This window comes from Haemorhous mexicanus, chromosome 5 (genome assembly GCF_027477595.1).
Source record: "Haemorhous mexicanus isolate bHaeMex1 chromosome 5, bHaeMex1.pri, whole genome shotgun sequence".
NCBI lineage: Eukaryota > Metazoa > Chordata > Aves > Passeriformes > Fringillidae > Haemorhous > Haemorhous mexicanus.
This window is the reverse complement of record NC_082345.1, coordinates 62,066,298-62,093,183: the sequence shown is the minus strand read 5'-3', so window position 1 is coordinate 62,093,183 and position 26,886 is coordinate 62,066,298. Positions and strand designations below refer to the sequence as shown.

The 26,886-nt window shown below is 36.3% G+C and overlaps 1 protein-coding gene across 1 annotated transcript in view; it reads right to left on the bottom strand.

Annotated features, from left to right (window-relative positions):
- COG5 (component of oligomeric golgi complex 5) overlaps positions 1-26,886 on the bottom strand; it is a 173,508-nt gene that overhangs the window by 77,237 nt on the left and 69,385 nt on the right. Inside the window, exon 7 of the mRNA XM_059847345.1 lies at positions 24,356-24,486. Within this exon, the coding sequence (XP_059703328.1) occupies positions 24,356-24,486 (131 nt within the window). The remainder of the gene's footprint in view (positions 1-24,355; positions 24,487-26,886) is intronic.

Genomic DNA, 26,886 nt, shown 5'->3' with positions numbered 1-26,886 from the left:
ACACCATGTCTAAATTCACCTCACAGATTGAAAAGATCTTTAGAAGGAGTTCAAGTCTGCTTTCCTTCTATAAAACAACAGTTGTCTACAAATGAAAATACAAACCACCTAGCAGAAATTTACCCAAACTGTTATTCATAAGTCCAGCTTTCATTGCTCCTCACTTGACTACCTCTCAGGTTAGTCCACATCCTTCTTGACATGTTGAATTCACTGCTAGAGCCCCCAGGGCTGAGTAGAGTATAAAGGTCACTCTACTGTGTAGAGCTAAGAAATTACTCCAAGTAGACTTTTGCTTACACCTCCCACTACAATATTTTTCTCCTTTGTAACTACTTGACATGGCTGACATTCAGCTTGTAATCCACTATCAAAATACCCTTCTGCAGGTCTCCTATCCACACAGCTGGTTCTGCTATAGAGCCATGCTTTTCTTCCCTTGCTCCTTTTCTCCATGCAGTACCTTACACTGTTCCTTTTTAATAGCATCCTATTTTTTTCAAATCAATTTCACAAGATCATTTTAATTCTGTCCTTACAAGACCTCTTAATCCTTCTTAGACAAGTGTAGCCTGCAAATTTAATAAGTATATTCTGTATTCCATCATCCAGAGCATTAATGCAAGCACTGAATAGTGCTAGCCCTGGGGCAAATCCCTGCAGAACTTCACTGGGTACAATCCTTCCATATTGCGTGGCAGCAGCTCTCTGGCCACAGAGAGCAACACTTAACTTTATCAAGCCTTGCTGGGAAAGGCTGTGAGAAGATCAGAGAAAAGAATGATAAATAATTCTTATCTTCACTTGCTGCACCCGTTGTTGTGAACATGTGGAATGTGTTATGGAGATTTGTTTACCAAAGGGTGATTTCTTCATTGGGTAATGGTGATGGTGTTTGGACTGGAAGACCAATTAGGTCCACCTGTATCAAAACTGTCTATAAGAGCAGTGGGTTTCTTAACAAGTATAGGATAATGAAGTGGTTGATCAGCCTTCTGTGAATCATGGAGTCAATGCTAATGATGACCGGGGGCCTGAGACAACAATATTGGAAGAGAATCAACACCATGTACAGTTTTCCAAACTCTTCTGCATTGATCTTGTAACAGTTTAAGATTATCCTCGCTATTATTAAGTCTAGATTATCCCTCCTCACCTTGAATTTGAAAATGCCTCAGGTAAAGAACTCTTACAGACAAAATATCAGACCCCACCTTTCACACTTCCATCCTCTGGTCTGACAGAACTCACTCTTGAGAAACCTGTGCTGGTCATGAGGCTGACTCAGCACATGTGGTTATCAGGAAGTGCTGGGACACCAAGAAAGTGGGTGAATGTGGGCTGTGTTCATACATGCAACAATTTTAAGCCTGTGCACAGGAATGACTTGGGGGAGCATCATGGAAGGCACCTGCCACATGGCCTGGCACACAGGGAGCTCTCAGAGGCACACACCAGTCTGGGCCACTGTCCCCAGGGGCTACATGTGGCTCACAGACTAAAAGTTGATTGCCACTACAGCACATCATCCTAAGCACAGATATCAGCTGCTTAAAATGTAACCTGAAGAACTATGTTGAAGCAAAATATTCTGTAAAAGGAGAATGTTCTCTTTTGAACACTGCATAAAATTACCAGAAGAGTATTTGCTCTTCCAGGCGAGAATAAGTTACATTCACTCCTTCAGCATCCAATTCCTTTTTTGAAATCCAAACTAGATACCCTCTAAAATTTGCCTTTTAAAGATTAAAGGTGGTAGGTGAGAAGTTTTACAAACAATGGTTAAATCTTTAACTGTCAGTTGGTACAAGTCTTCTTCTAGTATTACATATTCCTATGACACATTACCATTTTTAAATAGTATCTAATGTATTTTAACAGCAATGTTAGAAGGAAAACTTAAATTCAGTCAATACATTTGGAAACCAAAAGATTTGTTACCTCAGAAAGGCATTTGCTTTCAGAACTATAAAATATTAATACAGCAACATGACTGGGAATGCCAAGAGAAGTATCTGAAAGATTATTTTACCCTTCAAGATGTGTTCCAAAATTATAGGTGCTGTACTTGCTCCCTATTAGCCTAATTTCTAACTGCTGACACTGCCAGTAACATGACTGCTTAGTGATAAAGGAACACTTCAATAGCTGTTTCATTAATATTTTTAGTTTTGGACTTCTGTCGCCCATCATCTAATATCACATATTGCTGCTAATCATTGTAATAACCCCCAGTTTTCAGTTTTTCATTACTGACTTCTTTAATTGATCTTGATTATTCTAAGGAAGATGATTTGCACAAAGAAGATGTAAAAGAATTCTATAATGCCCACAGTAATAAATTAAATTGGGCAAATAATCTCATGTAGAAAGCAGCTGAGCTCTTTTTTTCAGAGTGATAGCTTGGTCAGAAAATCAGTTGCTGCTGCTGTGAAACCAGTACCTCCTCCAGCTGGTAATCCTGAAAATCCTGCCATTGCATGTCTATACAGTACCTGTACACAGGTATTGTCCCACATGCATCTACACTTTGTTACATTGGCTTTAATAGGGGAAAATTGCTTTGCTATCTGTTGAAACATCAGCACTGCATTTTTTCAGGAGTACATTTTCTCAGTTAAAAAACCAACCACCTAACAGATACATTCATGGATAAGTTAGCTAATTTTTGGGGGTGTTTTTAATCCTTTAAATCAAATTCCATCTCCTCTATTAAAATGTTCATCAGTTCTTAAAGATTATACAATCTTACTTACATAAGAGATTATCTGTATGTATTCATACTGATTCTTGAGTCATATATGCCATACTCCCCTTTCATCTTAACATCTATAATAACTCACAATTCAGAGTCTTTCTTAAGCAAAATTGTTTGATGGCCACCTATGTTTTCATTAGTAAGAAGAGAGCCAACCTTAAACTAAGGGATGAACGGTGTTACTCATATGATTTCATTGCAAAGTTGGAGCAGGTGAAAACTGCAGATCCCTTCACATCAGCAACAAGGTGTGCCAGAATTTACTACTTCCAGTTAAGTAATGTTAGTAATTCCTCACAATGTCTGTGTCTGCCCCTGGATATTATAAAAAGTTTTGAAGAGGTTTTTGCTCTTCACTAGTCTTCTAAAAAATTTTCGTCCAAGCATTTTTTTAGTAAAGCTATTCAGCATTTAAAAATGCAACAAAACAAAAACACCCTGTCCAATGAAGCATTTAGATGTCCTTAAATTCAACAGAATTTGTCTTCCACACTAGTTCCCATCAAACTCAATTACAGCTGATGTCAAGAGACTTTGTCCTCTGGTAAAATGCAAAAACAAAAACCACACATTTCCAAAAGTTTAGGGGGGGTTGTCCCCTCTTCTCTACAAAGCAAGTGGCTGAAACATTTGGTCTTCCCAAGGTGTTTAAAGCATTGTATCTGTGCCTTTCATATCTTATCTCAGATTCAGATGAATCAGAAATAAGCTAAAAATATTGGTTATCATGGAAAAAAAAACATAATACAGTCTTTCATGTTTTAGCATTTCAGAGTAAGAGCCTGAAATAGTATTCCACCCACACTCAAAAAATTGAAGAAATGCAAAAACTCCCATGTGCAACTTTATTATCTATTATTGAGATGGGAAAATGACAACATTGGCAAAATTTTGCCATTTTTGGTAATAAAGTAGGAAAGCAAATGAATTGGCTTCAGTCCTGAATTTTCTAGTGAACTGCTGGGAAGGAGGAAGCAAACAACAGCATCCTAAAAGCCAAACTGAAAGAGATGAGCCATGGATTGAGAAAAGGTAAAAAGAATGCCTTACTCTCTCTCTGGCTTGATAGAAAAAGGGCAAAACAAAGAAAAAATAATTGAAATAATTGTAATTTATGTAGTAATTCTGATGACACATTGATGCTTGTTACAGGGCTGGACTAACACAACATAAAATCCACAAAATTAAATTCAAGCTATGTGCTTTATTCCTTGGAAATAAAAATTGGTCTTTTTTCCACTGAAAAGCTTTCTAGAGATATTCACTATAACCATAGGTTATATTCAACTCTATTTTCAGCTATTTCTACCTTCCTTGCCCTCTCTCTCCTCTAGTTTATTTTTACTAATACTCAACTAACAGGTACAAAACAACTCCCAATTATTCCAGTGAAAATTCAAGATTACTTTTTGTTTATGGAGTCTTCATTACTTATCAACATTTCTTCAACAGGGACTGGATTTCAAAGAGAGTGTACTATGAAATACTTCTGAAGGCCATGTAAAAAACATGCTTCCTGAGAAAAACATGCTTCCTACAGCAATAGTGAGTAACAGGTGGGAAGGTCCCAAATGTGAGGAAGAGTACTGTGGTTTTAGTGGATCTTTTTAGCCTTCATGTATGTATATATCTGAAACTATATATTTCACAAATCTTCTTTTGCAGATTTTGAGAAAATAGGCATCTCTGCTTTGCTTTCCACATCCTCATACCACGTGCAGGTATGTGGGAGACCAATAGTTAAATCAGTTCTCAAACTCAGGATATTCTTCCTGCAGCAGATCATAAGTAATATTCTCCTCCAATGCACAGCTGGGGTGGGTTTTTTTGGCCAGGAAGAAACAATCTCAAAGGTGGCCTAAGTGTATGATTCTGAAGTTAGATATAGCCAAATAATAAGCAAACAGCAGCCAGAGTATTTTCAATTTGTGTCAAAGTATTATGTTTTGGCAGAGTTCTGGAGGGAAAGGTTAACACACAAATCATCAGTAGTTGAATCAACTTAAAACAGCTGTTAACACAGCATGGTTAAGCACAGCCCACTAAAAGCTTTGCTACTGAGTACTGCTTTTGCACAGTTAGTTCTTTGGGGGTGGAAATATGTGGGATATTCATAAACTTTGAACAATTACAAGAAACAACAAAGCACCAGTTGGTCTACTATCAGACCAAGTGAGGCAAATTCTGAATATTTAGAACACAAGAGGTTTACTGAAAAGCAACTATCAACAACTATTTAACCCCAAAACACAGTCAAAACATTCACAGCAAGCTGTGAAAGGGTCAAATAGGGAAGAGCACTCTAGGAGCTATACAGAACATGGAGAATAAATGAAGTGCAGAAACGTGTCAGCCTTTTGGCACTCCTCAGCAAGCTGTCTTGTAACATCTCATTTTATGCAGAAACACAGAGGTAGCTTTAAGCCAAATAAACAGCTACATACAGTTTAGCTTTTCAAGTTGTAAGATTAACGAGCATATAAAGGTTTCTTTGTTACACAAACACTACACCCCTCTAACCTCCACCTTACAGAGGGCAGTAACACACTGTAACCATACCATCATCTGGAATCTCCCACAGTTCCCAGCCACCCCAGGTACACCTTCTGACCATTTTGGTACATTCTAGATCGAGATTTTGATTTAAAAATAGCATCTCACCTACGGGTCTTCTATCTGCTGACTAAGCCTGGAGAAAAATTTTACCACATCATTCACATGCTCAGGACAGGCTCAGAAGCAGTGCTTCACTGGCTGGAATAAAATTATGTATATTTGTTCCTAATGGGCAGTTATCAAAAAGCCTTATTTATTTTGCTTAGTCTTTACCCATCAGACCCTTAATATCCTTACTGACACTGATACAAATATTAAACATCTAGAGGATCAACTCTTTATCATCGATCTAAACAAAAATTCACTGATTATAGTAATTTAGACTTGTTTTCTGAATTAGATCCTGGTTCATGAGCCTCTTCCCTGGAGAGGGTTCTTTCAGCAAAATACACTGAATTGCTGGCACTTCTGTTCACCCCTGTGATTTAAAATAGAGTGTCAGAGAAACAGAATTTTTTTTAAAGGGTTTATTTTGAAGAGACAAAGTACACAATCTGTAAAGCATCCAAATATATACCATTCTAGAATGATAGACTTCAATTTTTTTTTTCAAACTTAAGACAAGCTATTGCAAGTGTTCTTGTGATGAATCCTCCACTTGCCTTATTGACTTGTGCTGTTTCTCTAGAGAGATGATGACTCCTTGTTCACCCTCCTTGTTTGCTGACAAAGAACATAGCGGCATTGCAGAAATTATGGTTTCTTATTGATCATTTGAACTTTGCTTGTTGAATCATTACATCAGTGAAAATGCTTGTGTCTGCCTGCATACAAAATCTCAAGGGCAATAAAATATTCTATAACCTTCTAAGGGATCAAAGGATGATTTTATAATGATTTTATAATAAATCCTAAAATGCATCAGTTTCTTCCCCAGGCCTAAGTGCTACACAGTCCTATGCATCCACTCCAAAGTGGCAATGAGAACTAAAGGCCTACCTCTAATCCTGATCTAGGTATGGTAAACTGTACTACAGAGGGTATCATCTGTCACCCAGCAGGGATGATGATGATTGAACAAATCTTGTAATAAATGATCTTGGTTGGCTCCAGCATCACTAAAGTACTGAATTTCATGAGTAGGCATTAAGATGACTCTCTAAGAAGATGTAATTTAAACATGGATTTACACCCTAAAACACAGGATGCTTTTCATTAAAGAAAACTAAACCCAGCATTTTCAATGCTAAGTCTTGTTTCTAAAATGTGTTTTAAGTCTTAACATTGCATTTAAAAGAGTTCAAGAGGGTAAAAAAAATCTATACCTCATGTAAAACAAAAAAAAATTGCATTCAGAGTCATATTCATTCTATTATATGGCTATAGACAAAAGAATATCTATTTGCTTACATTTCATTCTGTCAGATAACCTATCCTCACAAAAACAATCTGATGATTGTAAACTGTAAATTGTGGTTAACCGTATGTTTACCACACAGATTTTTGACTCTTGCAGGAATATCTTACTTCAGAGCTCAATATGGCTGGGGACAAGCTAAATGAACCCCAGCTTAACCCTATACAAACTTTCTTATAATTCCTCAGAACACCTCTGAACTGTTCTGACACCTAACATGATATCACTTTTACAAAACCTCTAGATCAAGAACTTTCCTGGGAGATAAATACTTGTCTGGGTCATTTGCAAGACAGAGGATCTAATTATGGTCAAGAGTTGTTAGCTTGCTTTTTCAATCAAAAAAAAAGAGAGGCAAAAGATTTTGTAATAAAAGAGCATGACCTTTTCAGGGACTTGTATCAAAATAAACTCAAAGAGGCAGATCAAGTTTGAAAGGATTCCTAAAAGGGAAACATTTGGGCTAATAATAGCTATTTCCTGTGACAATGTCATTTGGATAAACACTGTGACATCACTTATGTCATATATAAGCACACTGCTGAGGTTAACTTGCAGCAGTCAGCAACTGAGGATGAATTTTACAAATATGCACATATTTAAGTGTCTTTTAATGCTTGTTTTTCATGTGAACAAAACCGCCAAGAAGATAATGAATTTCAGAACTCAAATTTGAAAACTTTAGAGTTTCTCTATTTATCTGAGTCCACAATGAGAGCTAAGAAAGAGAGCCCACTTGCAGAATATCACAGAATTATCACATTACTTAGTTAAACTGTAATCTTTGCACACTAAAGCCATACCCAAAGGTAATTTATTACTGACCTCTTGACAACAGGTATGCCAGCCAAGTCTTGACATTATGATCATACTAAAGCATAACAAAGAGTTTTAACTTTAACATAATGCCATTGTTAAAATATTGTTACCTTACATAATAAATTGTGTCAGAAGTTAGCAAAGCAGACCTTTATAAACTCCTGATCAAAATCTATTATTTTGCTCCAGCCTAATCAGTTGTCATATACAAATACGCCTTCCCACTGTTGTAAAGGTCATCAATGCCTATGAAACAGGTAATAAGCACTGAAATGTTGCTGAAGATCCCCTTGAAAAAAAAAAGTATATTGCAGAATATATAAGAATACTTCCATGCAAATATTACCATCTATACCACAATAACACCACTTGGACTTTCTAGACTTCCCTATTTGCAAGAGACTAAACACATCCTAGCACATCCTCTCTCCTAAATTCAAGCACATGCAGTCTAATATTCCCACAAGTAAAGAAGTTGCTAGTGGTTAACAATTTTTCCTCTAACATTTATTACAAAAATAATGGTAATGCAGTTTTGGTTACTCTCTTTCTTTTTTGCATTCTCTGGCATTACTGAGAAAGCAAAGCACATGAGTATCATGACTGAGTGAACTTTATTTTTAGACCTAAGGGTAAAATGATTACCCAAAGCTCCTCATGAGAAGGAGTCTTGACTGTGTTGTCATGACTCTACAACACACCAGTGATTTAATGTTAACTTGTGTGTGAATTAATGCTGAAAACTAAAAGGAACAAAGTTCCATCTTTCTTTAGAGAGACAGATGCCTGCACCTTTTCAGAGACATAGAGACCCCTTCAGAGATTTCTCAGATTTTAAATGGAAATACTGCCCATAAATGACACACATTAAATTCTTAAAATTTATATTTTAAATGTGACTGTTTCAGAGATGTTCTTTATTAGCACCTTCATTGGTCTGAAGTTAATACCTAACAAATACTTTTTCTTACTGCTGTAGAAATTGTATACTACTCTGAAACCTCTCTGTTGGACAGCAAGTGTGTGACCTGGTTAGAAAACTGCAAAGTCTCAAGGACTCCATTTTCTCCTCTCTGTATCAGTCACTGTCTTATATGCTAACATGTATATTATCTGGAAAATTTGTTTACCTTATATACTAAATAACCTCAGTATTTAAATATTTATTCTTGTGACAGTGGGCTTATATTCCTAAAATTTCTTGTGCTCTTAAATTCTTCTAAATCCTACTACTGAGACAGAATGAGCACAGTTTAGAGTATTGTGAATTTGGCCATATTCCAAATTTACATCTTTACATTTTCTACATCCTTTTGTTTTTTTGAAAAGCAGAGTTATTTTCTCCAACATCTTGGGAGGAGAACAGAGGGGATGAGAGGTAACATGAAACTTTTAGATGCACAAACTTTGACATCTAATTTAACAGCTGGTCAGAAACTGTCTTCAACTATGTGACATTTTTCTAAAAGTTTCAGAGTAGATGATGTTAGTCCCATTTAATCATCTCATTTGGCTGTCAAGAGAATCAACTATAGTAGCCCACAAAAATGTCTCATCCTACCTCTTAAATGGATGTGTACAGCTATCTACAGAAGTAAAAATCTGGAATGATTAGAATAATAGGCTTTCATAAACATAAGGTTTTTCATGAACACTTTATTACAGAAGAATTCTGCCACATATTAACAGCTGATGTGTGACCCACCCTAGGAAAGGTACTTCAGCTTCAGCATTGTCAAAAATGTACTTTTTTTATATCTATCTGATTTACAGGAGCTGTATATACGTAAGTGTTAATTCTGATCTTAAAATAACTATCAGCAGCGGGGGCTGAAGAAGGAGAAAAGGAGTTCACTGATTCATTGCAAATTATATTAAGGAGTACTATTGTTTTCCATGAATGATACAGGCTGCAAATGTTTTCATTAACCAAGTTGTAGTACTTTAAGAATACATCTACATTTTGTGACTGCAAGTTTATTAATTACAGAATGCTGCACTAATTACGTCCAGAAAGTACCTTAAATACCAATCTATGTGAGAAAATTCCCAGAATTTGAGTTGAAATTCAAACAATACATGAAGTTTAAAGCTCTCCTAGAAAAAAGTGATTAACACTGGAGGTATGTTGCATGGTCTGAAATTAGCATCTCATACATTTCTGTTCTTCAAAAATGGACCATCAAACAGCACAGTAATATTTTAAGTCTTACTGCCACAAAGTAATAACTTGTTTACATTTGACTGCACAGCTAAATTACCTTTTGATATGCACAAGGAAATTTTAATATGGTGCTAAATAATAGCCAAGATGGCTTTGTCAGAAACAACTCATGCCAAACCAGAGTAATTTATTTCTGTGACAGAGAAAACGTACCTTTGAATAAGAGATGTAACGTGTTTTGATTTGAAGCAAGGCTGACACTATTTAAGTGACTTTCCTAAGTAAGCCAAGCAAACGTGGTCTAACGATGAACATAAAGAAAAGGGTGGGATAACCCAAGTGTGTGACACTCTAACACTTGTGTCTCTCATTGACTGTCCTAATGGTTCTATTCAGCATTCTCATGGACCTAAAAAAGGCAGAAAAGAGGACAGCAAACCATCATGGTACACGATTTATACAGGTTTCAAATTCACAAGGCAAACACAATGTAGTCTGGACAAACAGAAATCTCATATTAAGGCATATGGAATATGAATTCCACTCACAATAACCACGAGGTGTCTGTGGCTCCTACATATCTAAAAAAACCCCAAACTCCATCTTTAATTGCAAACATTAATGAAGTTCCTGTATCACAGGTGTGTAATTTTGTAATTCCCAGCTCAGGGACAAAAAGGCTGCCTCTCAGCAGTACTGCCTGACTGTGACAATGTGCCTTGTGCTCCAGTCTAAACTTTTCATCTCATGCTGCAGCATAACTGGATGCTCTGTAAAGTGTAGCACAGAACAGCTTGGGTTGGAAGGGTTCTTCAAGGATACTAGCTAGTGTGAAAATACCCTGTGATTTCAAAACAATGATAATGATACTCAGAGACAAAATTCAATAATATGAAGTTGAAATAATATTCCTAACACAAATGTACAATTACACACCATGACATGTTTTCACAAATTCTGTGTTAAAGTCTCTACTTGTATGAACAGCAGTTTTTGTCTACAGAAGAGATGAGCTACTTGACATCAAAGAACAATTCTGGTCTAATGTACAAGCTAAGGACAATAACTAGAATCTTTAATTTAGCCCAGCTTCTCCCCCATCCCAAGAAAACCAAAAACATAGAAGTAGAAATGAATACTTAAATTATGAACAGTATTACCAACTTTGCCAGACCTCCTCTGCATACTCACAGCCAAGGTAAAACCCTTGAGTATATATAAAAGATTCAAAGGGATTGTTGACAGAGATCCTTAACTAAAAGGGCCTTAGGAAAACTACTGCACCGAAGTAATTCCTCATCCATTATTAACATTCAGCTGTTTAACACCCCAAGTATTTTCTCTTGTATGAATGACACATAAACTGTGAACTTAACTACCATGAAATATAAATAAGAGTGGTACGGAAAATAAATTTTTCAGCATGCAAAAATCTCTTATGGAAACTGGAATACATAATAGTATGATGTGTAAAAAACAAAAGTGTTTCAGAACATTTAGCACTTTTACCTGAGGCATAATTTACTAGTATAGGTTTCAAGGAAAAAAGGGAGTGAATCACTTGTTCATAAAAATTGTATACAGATGCAATGGAAAAAGTCTTTACAGGAGAAGCTTAATGTGCAAGAGAAATTATATGTAGGTGCAGTTATTTATCAAGATGTAGGATTAAGTTTGCTCTTCCACATACCACTATAAAGGCAGAAAGTATGAGCTACTCTCAGTATAGGGAAAAAAGAGAGAAAAAATATTTCAGTTGTGGATTAAAAAACTAGTCTGAGATCTAGTTAAAGCCAACTGCCTAACATCTTTTTTAAATTATCACTTGTCCTAGAATTAAGACTGAAAGCCTCTGAACAGAACTGAAAACTATGCTGAAGTTTATCTTTTCTGAAAAGAAAATCCCAAAGATATTCTGTAACAATGTAAGATTTTTAAATGTGAATAGAGAATATAAAGTATAAATGTAGACCTCATTTCCATTTAAAAAAATATGCATGAGATCGATTTTCAGATGTTTACAGGCCAGGCCATTACTTCAATGATACTCTTTATTTTTGTCAGCAGTTTTGCCATGTCTAATCTCAGAGCAAAGACTATTTTATTTACACAGCTATACAATTTAAGATTCAGTACTGTTCAGTCCAATGAAAGTTAACTAATTATCAAATCCCCTGCTTTAGAATACAATTTTCAGCTCATAATACTTGTTAGTTTTTACAACATACAGCTCACCATCTAATGAATTTAAGTCTATATCCAGCACTATGCAAGGCAAACTACACCAGCACAAGGTTTCTTAGCTCACTGTGGAACTCTGTGAATTTATTAATTACACTATTTTATTTTTATAACCTGCACTGAAGCAACAATACTTGACACAGCGATGCTTTCCCACTGTGCCATATCTGAAAATACTGTCAGAGGGTCTCTATGAAGAATGGTATCATCTATTAAGGAGAAAAATATCCTTAATTGTGAGGTATATTAAATGTAATTCTAAGGTGTGGCAGAATGCTGATCCTAAATCAAGGGGAGTGAATTCCCCAAAAGGACAGAAGAACAGGCTGTAGCTGCACAGCAAATGAAAAAGTCTTAAGTCTGTGGAAAAGTTGCTTGTATTTGCAGACAACTTTGAAATTCAGATTCCTAGTGAGCACTTTAAAGGGGGCTAAAACAAGAGTCAAGTAGAAAGACAATGAAAAGGCTTCATGCATTAACATCTCCTTAGGCAGAAAAAACCACAAACCCACAGCAAAATGCAACCAGCACTGTCACACCACAAGTTTCTACTGGGTAAAACATATGTGCTTGAGGTTTGGTTTCCAATATGCACTACACAAAAACCACAACAGTAATAATAAATACTGACCTAGATCTGAATTCAGAAAAATCCTTCATCTAACATTAATAACAAAGAACAAGGTGTCTCAGGCTTTTCTCAAATAAGTCAATACTTACATCCCAATAAACACAAGAATAGCAACACTAAGCAGGAATAGCCAGATTTTCTACAATACTGATCAAGTACAAAAGACAACTACAGTTTTTGACAAGAAATCAATAGGATTTTAGAACAAATCTCCAGGAAAGAGTAAAACCTGCAGTGCAGGAGAACATATGGCACTCTCCCATCCTCCTTTCTGGTAACTCCTACTACAGCACACATTCCTTCCCAAATGCATATGGATTTTAGCTTTGCTCATATACAGTGCTGGAGGAGGGAGGGGAGAAGACTGAAAGGAGTTCATCTTCCACCCTCCCTTCCTCCCCACTCCTGGAGAAGAAGAGTTGCACAAAGCTCCATCTGAGCTCTGGAGGGGGACTGTGTGTCAGCACCCACTACCCTGTTACAGGTGTGCTCTGTGACCAGGAGGAGCAGGATGAAACACGGACACACTGCCCCCGTCGCCCCTGGCGTGGGCACTCGCCGCACTCGCGTTCCGTCAGAGCGACAGAGGCAGAGCAGCAGTGCAGCCTCAGCATGGCTCAGCAAACAGTACCAGGGACAGATTTTGGTATGAACTAATTCTCCCTAGATAGACAAAACACTCTCATGACTATTTCTGCTACTATGTTATCTCTATTACCTTAAAATACGGGCTTCTAAAAATGCATGCCCAGGTGATTCTCAAGAAGCCCCATTTTCCCAACAGTGTTCACTGAGGAATTCATCACTCCTTCCTCTTTCAAAAGACTTTAATTCTGGAAAGCCCATTGTGTATGGGGAAAAACTACAGCTCTGAAAAACAAATGAGCTGGACCTGCACATCTGGATTGATTTTTGGCATGAGATGTCTCCAAAGATGACTGTGTTTTCCTTTCTTCTGCAGTTCCAACATGTTTACCCAGCAGAAATCCTGGGCATGCTTCAAGATGTAAATTACTGATAATTCAAGTAATTGCTCAAACAATCTTTACTGTACACAAAGAAATACCATGCTTGGTTAAAGCGCTTATAAAAGAGTTGCTACCAAAATTTTTTGAAGTCTGTAAAATGAAAACTTGATGAATTTTACAGCATTACAAAACAAGGTCAAGTTAAAAAGATACAGATTCAACTTCATAATTTTAATAAAGTATCACTATCATATAAACTGTCATGAAACCTAGAAAACTGAGCAGCAATACCAATGTCTCTCTTTTTTCACTGTTTTTGTAACATTAATCTGTATTCTATGCTATTTGTTCCAGCTGTCTTTTTTAAAAAAAAATCAGACTAGCAAACATAAAGCAATACCCTGTCAGAAGAAAAACAGTAAAGGAAAAAAACGACAGTTTAGATAGCGGTAGATTCTCTGGGAAAGGCACTGAAAGAGGTCATGACACAAAATTATTGTGAAAAATCAGACACAGTTTTACTTAAAGAAGCCTAGTGACTTTAAGGACTAAACTATTTTCAGTTAAATATGTATAACACACATAGTTGTAGTAATATTAAATAATTTACTTAAGCTAATTCTACCTTTTCCCAAAGAATTGTAAGATATAAAAGGCAACAACTCCCAATTCGGTATTAAAATTTCAGCCAAAACCATTTTACATAAACACTTGTATTACCATATGCTTCACATTAATATTACATGAATTATTGAAGACTGATTAAATATACATGTGTCTGTCCAAGCAGGTTTCTCCTCAAAATGCAGTCTCTTGCTTTCTTCTATTTTCAATATTTGCTTAAAGGCAGTACATTTGAGTCTGTCCTCATGTCAACTAATTATGAATTCCTTATACCACGGTGTACTACTTGCCACGGAGGGAAGGGAAAAGCAAGTGTTTCATGCTCCATTTGCTGTTGACAATATCTCACCGGGGCTGTCTGCTTTGCAGACTACTCTGTGGAACATGTGTCCAGCAGACGTACAATTAATAGTCAGGAGTGCTAACAGACGATCAACAAGAAATATCACGCCCTTGGCCGAGCCACCCAAAGCCCTGAGCCAACACCTCCTCCAGCAGCTGCAGGGGACACTAACAGCAAAGGAGGTGGCAGTTCCCATGTCTGCTGGGCTCGCCTGGGCCATGGGCTGATGTGCAGTAGCATTTCAGATACAAATACAGGGCTCTCAGACACAAGCATAGGGTTCTCCGAAGCTGGTGGGCTCAGCTGGGGTCACAGACTGGGAATCAACAGAGGTAATACAGCAAGATATCCAGTGTGAGAGGAATTCTTAATCTGGATGCTTTTGAAGGCATTTTGAAGCCTAGGGAAATGGCAGTGTAATGGCATCCAGCTGAAGGATGGAGGAAGGCAGGACAGCTGTATGCCCTAACCATGGACACGTGGGTACTGCAGAGGAAGCTGCTGCCATTGCCACCACACCAGTGGAGACAGTCAGGCAATCCAAATCTGGGAAACAATGACCACTTCATATCTCAGTTCTCTGTTTTATTATGATTTGATTAAAAAAAAAAAAATCCAAAGAACAGGAAGAAAATGTTCTCTAACCTCAAACTAATTGAATTTGAAGGTTTTACCAAACAATAGCTGCTAATATATTGTAACTCAGTACCTCCCCATATTGCCTCATCACAAAAGGGAAAACCTGTGCATTTTGATCTACTAATAGACACTTCATAACTTCAATATTTGGAGCATAAAAGTCTTTACATTTTTAAAGCCTGAACCTGACCCTGAATATTGCAGGAGTTCATCAGAGCTGGCTGTGGAGTGGAACGCAGGTGAGAATGGTGCACAGCTGCATGGCCATGGGACAGCCCAGAGCTGGGGAGGCAGGCTCCCAGTAAGAGCTGCTAACTGGGAAATGTGGTGGATGGGAGGCAAGGGGACCTTCCATGCCCAATTAGCGAGTCCCCTGTGCTCACCCCCACACCTGAAAACTTTCTGCTGAACATAAATTAAAGAATCAAAACTTACATTTATTTTACAATGTTTTTTCTACTCAACCTGAAAATATTTCAACAAACGGATAACTTCAGTTGAAGATATTACTGGGTGAGAAAATAGAAGCTTCCAGGACTTAAGAAAAAATGTTATTTTCATTCAGGAGAAAAAAGCGTTTTCATGAAACAAGGCCAGTGTTGTTAAAAAGGGCCAGTGTTGCCTAATCATTAAAGCCTAGAAACTTGCAAACTCAAACCTACCTGTTTACTTCTTGTCATTCAGAACTTCTCTGTATTTGCCCACTTGTGGAATGAGGTTTGCTAATACTTGCCTAAAATACCTACTACACACCTGGTGAGGAATTTTCTAAAGGATGTTGCAAAATTGCTAACTAAGTCATAATTGAAAAAGGATCAAGATGCAGAAAGTAACATGTGACAGAGGGTCTTCCATACATTTGCAACAGCAAACAATATTCTCATACTGAACAGGAAAGCCCTACATCTCACTTTTATTTTAAAATCCTTCTATCTTCAAAATGTTGCTATTGAACTTGCCCATATGTTCCAATAACTACAGCTCTCATGAGTTTTCTATATTAATGGTAGTTAAATTAGTCTTGGAATACAGATACTTGAAAAAAGTTACTATTTGAACTATATTAGCACAGTGCAGCTCCATTCTCTCAAAACCCCGTTTCACTGAAAAAAGAAACTTGTTACCTCTTTGCTATTTTGCTTCTTTCTTTCTTTTTTTTTTTTTTTTTACTTTCAGTACCATTCTAATTTCCCCATACAAAATGTTGAAGCACCAAGTATCTTAAACGGAGAACATGTTGTACCTTAAATGAGGTACAGAAAACGAAAAGAGCCCAAGTACTGAACAATCAGTCACACACTATCATTTTTACCTGCATGCACAATGTTTCAGGTTGTGGGCACTCAGATTCCTAATGGTTTGTTAACAAGATCTCCATATTTTCCCTCCACATCAATACTGGAGTTACATACCCATTTATCTCAAAGAGATAAATAAATAAATATTGCTAATGTTTTTACTCTTAAAGCATATCTCCTCTGATTTACATGACCTGTTAAAGCAAGGTCAAACATCTAATAAAACAGGTACTACTGCAGCTGGCATGTTTCCTAGCCCGTTCTTCAATAATTACTTTTTGCTACAGTCACCTAAATAACACGCTACATATTCCATTTAAATTTTGCTGATCTTCTCTTTCTGGCTACATGAAGTTTTCTTGTTCACCTGTTCTACGAATGATTTCAATCAGAAAATACACCTAATACAATGCAACACAGTGAGATTAAACAACGGCTGGACATGAAATTTCAAGACAACCAACAAGACAGATGATTTTTTTGTAAAACATTTAATAAATGAACCATTAACAGAGAGGAATAATTAATGGCTCCCTTTTCCTATGGAACTGAGAACACCTTTTGCACCTGCATAATAAAATACAGAGCTAACACCTAAAGAATTATGCGTAGAAACATTTTTACTTCCAATACTATTTTTTGCTATTGTTGCTACTACTGCTCCTAAAACCACTTTAATTTGTATTATGCCATTATTCCACCATCCTTTTTTAATGCACATTTTTAGCCCTTACATGCAGAGGTTGCAAGCAGCAAAGTAAAAGTGAACTATATTGAAGTCAGACATTCATTTTAGCTATTCCAAGATTCAAAACATTCTATCATCTGTTCCTATGGAAACTGAAAGGATATTCTAGGTTATATCAGTACCAGCCGATTATGTTGCCGAGAAATCTGTGGTTTATTTTAATCCATAGTTCAGAGGTATAAATTCATGCTTAGTGTTTAGCTTGGTGATTTTGAATTATTGAGGCGTGGAACACTTCAGTTCCATTAGATCATACTTTAAGATAAAACAAACTCCTTTTAGACCAGAATAGTAAAGGGAAAATGTTATAAGGCTCAGTTAATCCCCATGAAGTTTACTGTTCAGATGTAGGATATAACTAATATATACTTAGAAGATATTTTTTGGTTGTTAGATGAGCCATACGTTGCTGCATGACATTGTAATAGAATAGTTCAAGGAAAAAATAATTTAGACTTATAGAAAACTGCTTCAGTAGTGCCATGCACCAGATGGCCAGATGAAGGAATCTGATTTAGCAAGTTAACAAGATCATGAAAACCATAACCATAAGACTAAAGATGAAAAATAAAATTGAATAATGCAACATGAGTATATTTCTACGACAAAGAAACTTAAAGGTTAGGATAGAATAAAACTTGTGAAGACATTTAAACACATTAAGTGAAAATTCTCCATATGTATACAGAGCTACTCTAAAAGAAGGGATAGAAATAGTGTAGTTAGTAGGATTTTAATTAAACAGACCAAAATGCCATTGTGATCTTTCACAACAAGAGCCAATATGACAGCTATAACATGTTGGAAGAAGTCTTCTCTGTCTACATTAGAATTAGAATAAGCAGTAAAATGGGTGGTTAACATGAATTTAAATAAAAAGCTTTGGATTTCATACTCCATTTCCACTAAACAAAACTATATGATTTAAAGTCAACTATAGCTACCACCTTCATCTTATGCCAAAAGTAGCAAGCAGGTTCAAGTTTTCCTCTTTACAGTTAAGACTTCAGTCTTCTTACTCTAGATTCAAATAATTGACTTCAAACTGAATAATCAGAAATGCCTTCTATTTCTATATCATACTGTAGTCAATCACTCCATTACAAAATAACTGCCTCAGTCTAGTTTCCATCAGGATCTCCTGCAGGGAATCAAGATTGTGGTATAATAGGGAAATATAACAACTACTGCCTAAAGTGTACTATATTGGTTAAACTTTTGACAGCAATGAGGTTAAATTCCAACTACTAGCTTTCAAGATAGAAATAAATGTCAGAATAAAAATAAAAGAAAAAAAAAAAAAGAAAGAAGCAATGATTACTTTTTTACTTTAAAAAGCATACTCTAGTAGCATTTCAACTCTACTTATTCCAGGCTTTTTAGGAGGGCAACCAACAGTATTTGGATAAAAAGAAGAATGGCTATGAGCCAGATTGGATGGCTTCTTTTTTCTTTTTTCTTTTTTTTTCCCCTACTTTATTTGCTATTCTAATGATCATCTTGTAAATATGCACACCTATGCAGTTATGTACATCTGCATAAGAGCAATCAATCCCACTGACGTGCTGAAGTGCATAAGGGCTTCTATTATTTAAAAGGTATGACAAAATATGATAGCTAATACATAAAAGCAGCAAAGTGTAAGCAAAAACATGTGGAAACTAAAAATTGTGCTTTTGACTAGCATAGTACATCAGTGTGGGTAATGTAACAGACTCTAAACTAAATGAACTAAAGCTGAACATTAAAAAACCCCTACACAACCACAGGGCACACGAAATGACATCCTGCTACAACATTAGACTTTGCTCTACAGTCAAGCACATCTTCACAGGGCTGACAACTTTGGAAAAGCATATTCATGCACTTGCACAGTCCATTTCACAATGAAGCATTCATCTGAGGATGACACTAAACCAGCAAAAAACAGCAGACAGACTTTGATTTAAATCAAAGTGTTTAAATATCATGAACTAATCTAGAAAAAGGGATGTTTCAGTGTAACACATACTCTTGCTAAAGTAAACAAGATTGAAAGAAACTGAGAAACTCAAAAATCACAGGACCCTGCCCAGACAGTCACGCTCCAAGAGCCATCCACACTTTTGGCAGTAATAATTAGAAGGGATTAGAAAACACAACACTATTATATTTTTCCATGTTTCATCAAAAAAGTGAAAAATGGAGCTCAATACCAACCATTCTTAATATCTGAATATCTCAAACACCTTGAAGTGCATTTGCATGACTGGAAAATGCTGCCACAGGATAGTAAGTGCATGTATTGCTTAAGATCCTTGACATTAGAATGAACACTGACCAATGACCAATTTAAGAACAATTTCACCAATCTTGCCATAACCCTGCAAGCTGTGGTAGATAAACACTCAGCTCAGAGGACCCTGAAATGAAATATATTATGCAATTTCTTGATGATTGTGTCTGAATGATGATAACTGGTCATGTACATACTTTCCCCTCCAACCCCTTGGGGTATAAGAAACGAGACCTATTAGAGATCCTCGACAAGAGATTAAATGCTGGTCTATGAGAGATCTCAGATTAATTTCACCAATTTTGCCATAACACTTCAAGATGTACTACACAAGCACCTAGCTTAGGGACTGAACTGAGATAAATTGAGCAACTCCTGGATAATCACCTCCAGACAACTGGTTAATTATGCAGGCACTTCATCCTCCCATCACTTTTCTCAGGCACTAAACAGCATTAGTCAAGAACACTTATGCATATACATCTAGTTAGTAATTTTTTAATGTAAAAAAAAAAAGCTGTACTTGTTCCACAGACAACTGAGAGGAAAGGTTCAGTAAGAAAAAGAATGCAAAACAGAATAATTCACAAAACAAGTTCTTCTCAATGAATTACTATAAGAAAACTCAAATGCCCCCAAACATGCCCAAAATAACAACAGTACAAAGATGCTAAAATGTGAATAACTGAGAAATTTTTGTTCAGATCATGTTGTTTACCTATTTATCCCATGTATAAAAATCCAGCATTTGAACAAGTGTCAGAAGTAGAGTTTAGGATTTGTTTATCTATGTTATTTTCACCTCTTCTTTATTCTGCAAGGTTATTATTAGCAAAGCTCTTCATTCTGGAGAAAAATAAATCTGGGTATTTTTTAAAAAACAGCACACTCAGTTTAATGAAGGATACTTATTAGGCTTACACCTATGTCTTATATACAGGAAAGTGGACAATAAAACATCACATAATTTCTCTAAAACCTAAAAAAAAAATGTTAAAAACTTCACCAACCAACCAACTAAAAAAAAAGCCAAAACCAAACTAGTCAGACAGCTACAGATTCTTCCAGGAGACAAGGAAGGAAAATTTTTTATTCTGTGGTCAAACATACAGAATGTTTCTGTAACACACAAAAGGACAAACTGTTTAAAGTGCAAACCCAGGGAACTCTGATTTCTGCTCTCATTTCTACACCACATCCTGCTATATTTTATTCAGTCTTTAATGATACCATTGATACCTTACAACCTATATCCTAATTATTACAACTGGTATCAGTAAAGTCACTAGTAAGAACATAGGTCCCTAATGTATTTCACACATGCAAAAATCCATCCTTCCTACACAGAGACCCACAGCTGCTGCTTAAAGCACTGAACCTAGCTCAGAACTAAGGCTACCTTTTAAGAGGATGGAGGAGATGGAAATGCAGCTCTTTTCTGCACACACATGGCCTGGCTCCTAAAGCTACCAATATTGTCATTACCAGGTGGAGCTAAGTTTGCTTATCCCTGGCTGTAAATCCCACAGCAAGCATGGCAATACACAGCAGGAAGGGTTTGAAGCATGAGCTAAGTTGTAGAGAAATTTTTCTCATTTTTAAATATAGCAGACATAAAACTGTGTCTGGAAAAACTGCTCTACCTGGAATTGAGCTGTGGTAATCTTAACAAATTTTTCTTTTCTCCAGTAATTTCTTATTATTCAGATCTACTTTAAACAATATTGCTGTTGAAAACAGGGGTGAAGTGTTGCCAAGAGCAAATCTAGATTCTTCAGCCTAGGGTTCAATGGGAGCAAAAGAAATGATGGGGATGTTTCAGGTGGTTGCAAGATGCAGATATATTTCTTTTTAAAAATTTTCTCTTTTTTAAAATTTTAAAGCAGAAAATATTCCTGGCCCTTCTGTTAGGAGGGTAGCTTTCAATCAAGTTCTTGATGCATCTCTGCTAAAGCTGTCTTTCCTGCTTCCTATGCTATCTGCCATTAGCCTGCTTACAGTATGAAGGAAAGCTAGCAAGGAGCTTAGGACTAGAAATAAAGATTGGGTTAGAAGCCATTTTCTTTAAATTGTTCTGTGGGTCATGAAAGACTGTCTACCTGTGCTATGTACACTAGGAGTGCCTAACAAAGGACACAGAACAAAAAAAACCTGCCTGTAGCCCCTGGTACCCATGTGCTTGGGTTTGCTATTATTTGTAGTACTTTTGCCAACAACAGCAAAGAGAGCTTTCTAAAAGGATTAGGAAGGCAAGTGTGGTTTGCAGCTCTATGAGAGCCTGTTTAGACACACTGACAGAAACTTCTAGTCTATACCCAGATAGCAGCTTTAAGATTCCACCAGGAACAGGAGTGGAAGGCTTCACTTCTAAAGCAGTCAATGGCTAATGCCACATTTCCAAAGGGGGACAAGGTTTCATTTTTTTTGAGAAATACACAAACCCCATGGTGGTGGACATGCCATAAAGACATGAATTAAAATGAACAGAAAAAGACAATGTATTATTTAGGTATAAGTATCTGCTTCCATGTGCTACTGCTGGACAGTATTTGGGGGAATCTGTGCACAGCTCACTAGCATGTGACTTATACAACATTAAATAAACATTAAAAATAACAAAAAAAGTCTCTGTCCAAATCAAAGGGGATATATAAAAAATGTTAAATGGAGCAGTTTAGAATTTTTAGCTCTGTTCTTTATGTGAGAGTAACTTCTAGCAGTATCTCTGAAAAAAAAGCTGAATTCTAGAGAGCACATTCACCAAATTCTAACAACTTTTGTTTAAAAACAAATACTTCCAGTCCTACTTTTTAAAATTTATTTCCACTTCCTGCTTCTCCTCTAGGTGGACACTGAAATACTCTAAAATGGAGACATAAGGGTAATTTTTCTCTTAAGGTGTTGCTGAAAAGTGCTACATGAAATACAGAAATACAGCTTGCTCTTACGTAGGCAACTGATCTCGTATTATTTACACTGCAGATGAAAACAAGGGTGGAAACTAAAACTGCATTTGCAAATATGCATATCAAATAACTGAAGAAACACCTGGATAAATACAGATGCACTATTCTCAAAGGTACAGACAGCCACCAGAATACATACTGGCAGGAAGACAGTTCATCTGAGGAATTCTTTAGTACCTAATACAGGAGAAAAGATGAAGGTCCCATGTCATCTTTAAGGAAGTTTCAGGGCTTGAAGGTTTATATGTAAATCAGCTTGTCAGTAAAACACAACAACAGGAACCAAGGACATGCTATTCACTAGTCACATTTCAAATTCTAGATTTCTTGGGCAATGCCTGCGTATGTATTTTCTAAAGCAAACTATTGTTCTCAACATTAAATTCACAAATCATATCCAACAACAAACCTGTGATGCATAACCCAACACCTCCTCATGAAAACATCCCCATTTCTGATATGACTAAGCACCAATAATTTTCTTCCAAACACTCCTCCATTTGTTGGAAACAGGCCTCTGGCTAAAGCACAACAGGCATATACTTTAATAATCTCTTGATTGCCTGGAGACAGCCTGGAACACCTAATAAATCTGTCTATTTTTCAGGTGGAGTGGGATTGATTTCCCCGGGGTTTCTTTGTCAGTTCCGTTTTAGTACTTAATATGAAGAGAAAATTATCAGAGAAGGTCAAATCTGACATGAAAAACTAGAACGAGTTCACACTGATGAAGACTTTTGCTACATTTAAAATAAATGTCCACTTGCTTTTTCTTAGGCCCTGTCTTTCGTCAATCTTTATTTAATAACCTATATGCTTCATAGCTTGCAAAAAGTGCAATCACAGCTTGGCAACATGCTCAAATAGCCAGAAGTTTCAACACTGGAATAGTAATCAAGTGAAAAATGGGGTGGTTTTTTCCTAGTACTTTGTTATCATCAAATAGTCAAAGGTATTTACCACAGCCATGACTTCCTACTGCAGAAAATTAGATGAAATGGCAGATCTAAGTAAAAGTTAGAGACATACCAAAAATTTTAATCCTCAATTGTTTAATTAAGCCAATTTATTCAGTAGGTTTCCTATTCTGTATACATTCTATTTTCACGTCAATCTACAAGAGTATAAACAAATACTACCTTGACTTAGAGAGAAGTTTAACACTTGGTAAGAAACAGGATAAAAATGTCTTGTTCAAAGCCTCTTTGTTCTCTAATTTAAGATCCAAATTTGATAGAAACTTGTACCAGATTTCTCCTCTCACTCTGGCAATGAAGATGCAAAATATTTTTGGTTTTGAATAATATAAAGAAGTATAGACAAAGGAACATTAAATTTTACAAAGGCAAGAAAATAGCACGAAAGATAATGCAAATAGTTAATAGATGGAGCCAGGTTATTAAGATGTCAATAATTACATTTAATATGAATGAATGCAATTACATATATTCATTTTTATTTCCCTACAGTGAATATTTACCTCAAAGTTTAAACTGCTCTTTGAAGTTTTAATGCAAATCTTTCAAATCTTTCAATATATTTCTGCACAGCTAAAATGCAGAATCTTCTTACAGTTTTAAGAAACTGCATTTTTCATACTTCACTATAAAGCTTGGCAACATTGGCTGTGCTGTATATGGTGTTGAATGCATCAAGCTTTTATGACAGTGTTTACAGTTTACCTACTTTCTTCCAAATTACAGGGTCAGATCCTGCAAAATTTTATTCTTGCAAATACTGTGCAAGACCAGTTTTGTCAATTTATTTGAATATAGTCATGTGAGAGAATTTCTCACATAGGACTTTTTTTGTTTTATTGACACTGGACATTGCCACACTAAGCAAAAGAAATCAAGCTCAAATTCTTTTAAACTTTTGAAAGTAAGGAAAGAAAAAAGTGTATTTTACCTGAGTCTCCACACCTTGCTCAAGCAACCTTTTAGCCTGGTTTTCCACCTCAAGACGAGCTCTTGCAATAAAAAGCAGATCATTTTCAATTACTTCTATTCCAGACAGATCTATCCCTTGAGAAAGATAATCTGTAAAAGCAACAAAACATTGATAAGCATGACATAGGATAATGGAACATTTTAAGCATGTTAAAACATTTCAAAGTTACAGTCAGTTCCAAGGGACGTTTTTATACAACACTTGACAATACAGTACATCAAAGTAATGTCTTATACCAGGAAAACTGAAAATCAGAGGACTATTACTAAGAAAACCTGGATACTGTATACTTTGAATGTACTTCAACACACTTCTCTACACCTGGATCATTAAACTTGTCTAACCAGATGTTCGAATAAGCGTAATTTGCTCTAACATCTGAAATTAAAGATGCGTTAAAAGGTTCAAATTATACTTCATATATTTAAGTTGCACTACTAAACATTTGGGATCAAAGACAAAAGAATGCTACAAAAAGAAAAAAATTAATATTTCTTTTCCTTTTTAATTACAGAATGATCACAAAAATCATTACCATCGTAGAAATCTCCATCAGCCGGGTAGCTAGAGATTACTGGGCTAGACTGGAAACTGCTGCAATAAAATCTATTCAAATTCAACTTTTCTCAATGATTTTTTTCCCCTCCTTTTTTATCTTCCAGGATTTAAATTAATCCAATTCTCCACGTCCAGGTAGCCTAGACCTTTACACTACTGCTTATCACCAAGATAATGCAGGACTACTCTCATTTACACAGTTTTCAATATTTAGCTTAACGAAACAGGTTTTCCACTGCTTTTTTGGAAAGAACAAATAAAACTAACAAAATAATGGCCAAGGCATTTCACACACAGTATGAGATTCTTCCTTCATAAGATGATGTTTCACTCCTTCCATTTATAACCACTCCTCTATGACTTCCTAATTAAGTTATCTTCCTTTTAGTTGTCACAATAAGTTTATTAAGGCAAAGACTTGAACATTTTAACTAAGCTAACTGAACTTTTAAATCTTTGCCAAATAACCTTTCACTTTAGTAGCCACTTATTTTTGTTTATTCATGATAAACTAACCTAATTCTCAGATGAATTTCAGCAATGACATGTTCACAACTGAACACAAAATTCCAAGTGAATAATTTCACAGCGATGTAGAGAACACCCCTGTACCTGCACATGAAAAACACCATATAAGAAATCAAAACAAAAAGCTTACTGAAATACTGCATAAAGCTTAGAAAAGGCATCAAGGAAATCATCTCTCTTAACTGTATAGTATGTCAAAAAGGTTTTAGTCTACTAAGAATAGGCCTGCAAATGCTTTTCCCTGCATGCACTTGTTTAAAAATGGATCAGAGGGGTCAAAGGTCAGCTGAGCAGCAGGCCAGCAGAGGCAATTCATGAAGCCCTGTGTGCTGGCGTGTTTACAGAGCTGCTTTTGCCACGGGCCAGAGCAGCCACACTTGCCCCTTATTTCCATGCAACATTTTGCTGTGACTAAGCTGCATCTCTACAGGTGGTCTGGCATATGAACCCACTAATATTGAATTCCCAACAAGCTCCAATGAGCAAATGTCTTGAATGTGAAGGCTAATTTTCTGACCCCTTTCTTTTAGCTGCACAGAAAAAAAAAAAAGGAGGAAAACACCATCACAGATTCACTCTACCGCCATAGGAAACTCTAAAAAAGTTTCTTGGTAACATGAGATTATAAAAGATGCAAATATTACAAAATATTTACATATATCACAAACACAAGAACTGCTGTGTAGTTCACTTATAGCAAAAAGTCATAATCTGGAAGCCCAGGCTGCCTAAACTAAACAAAATTAAAATATGGTCATGATCTCCTAAATCCACAGAGAATCTGAGGAAGATTACAAAAAACGATACTATTTCTTCCTGTTGTGTTTCATCTCAAAATCTAACTTAAGTCACTTCACGTGCTAAAAATCGAATCCTTCTGATGGTTTTAAGAAATGAACAGAAAGACCTTGCTGCTTTGGCTTTTCCAAAAACCTCCATCTGTGTCTCTGACTGGCAGCCACCTCCCGCCAATCTGTTAAAATCTGCAACTTTGTTCCAAATTTTCTGCAATCCTAACAAAATATCTTGGGACAATGCATTTCAGCAGGACTTGAAAACAGAGGGCCTTCCTGTAGGTTCAGTGGCTACTACTGCAGATGCTCCTAGCTGCTATTCTGACAGTAAGGAAGCTCTAGAAATTACACAGTTTTCAAAAGAAAAGCAGTTTTCATAAGGACAGCAGGTCTATGTCAGAAACACCCGAAAGTGCTTTCCTGCCATTCTTATGTGAGAGCAGAAGCTGTAGCACAGGCAGGCCATGTACCTTTTGATAGTTTTTGTCATCTATGCAGACAAAATAATATTAGAAATCCCTACAGTTGTGTACTCTCAAGAGTGATGTTGCCACCCTGGACAGCATGATGAAACCAAGCACAAGGACAGTTGATGTAAGAGCAGCCAGA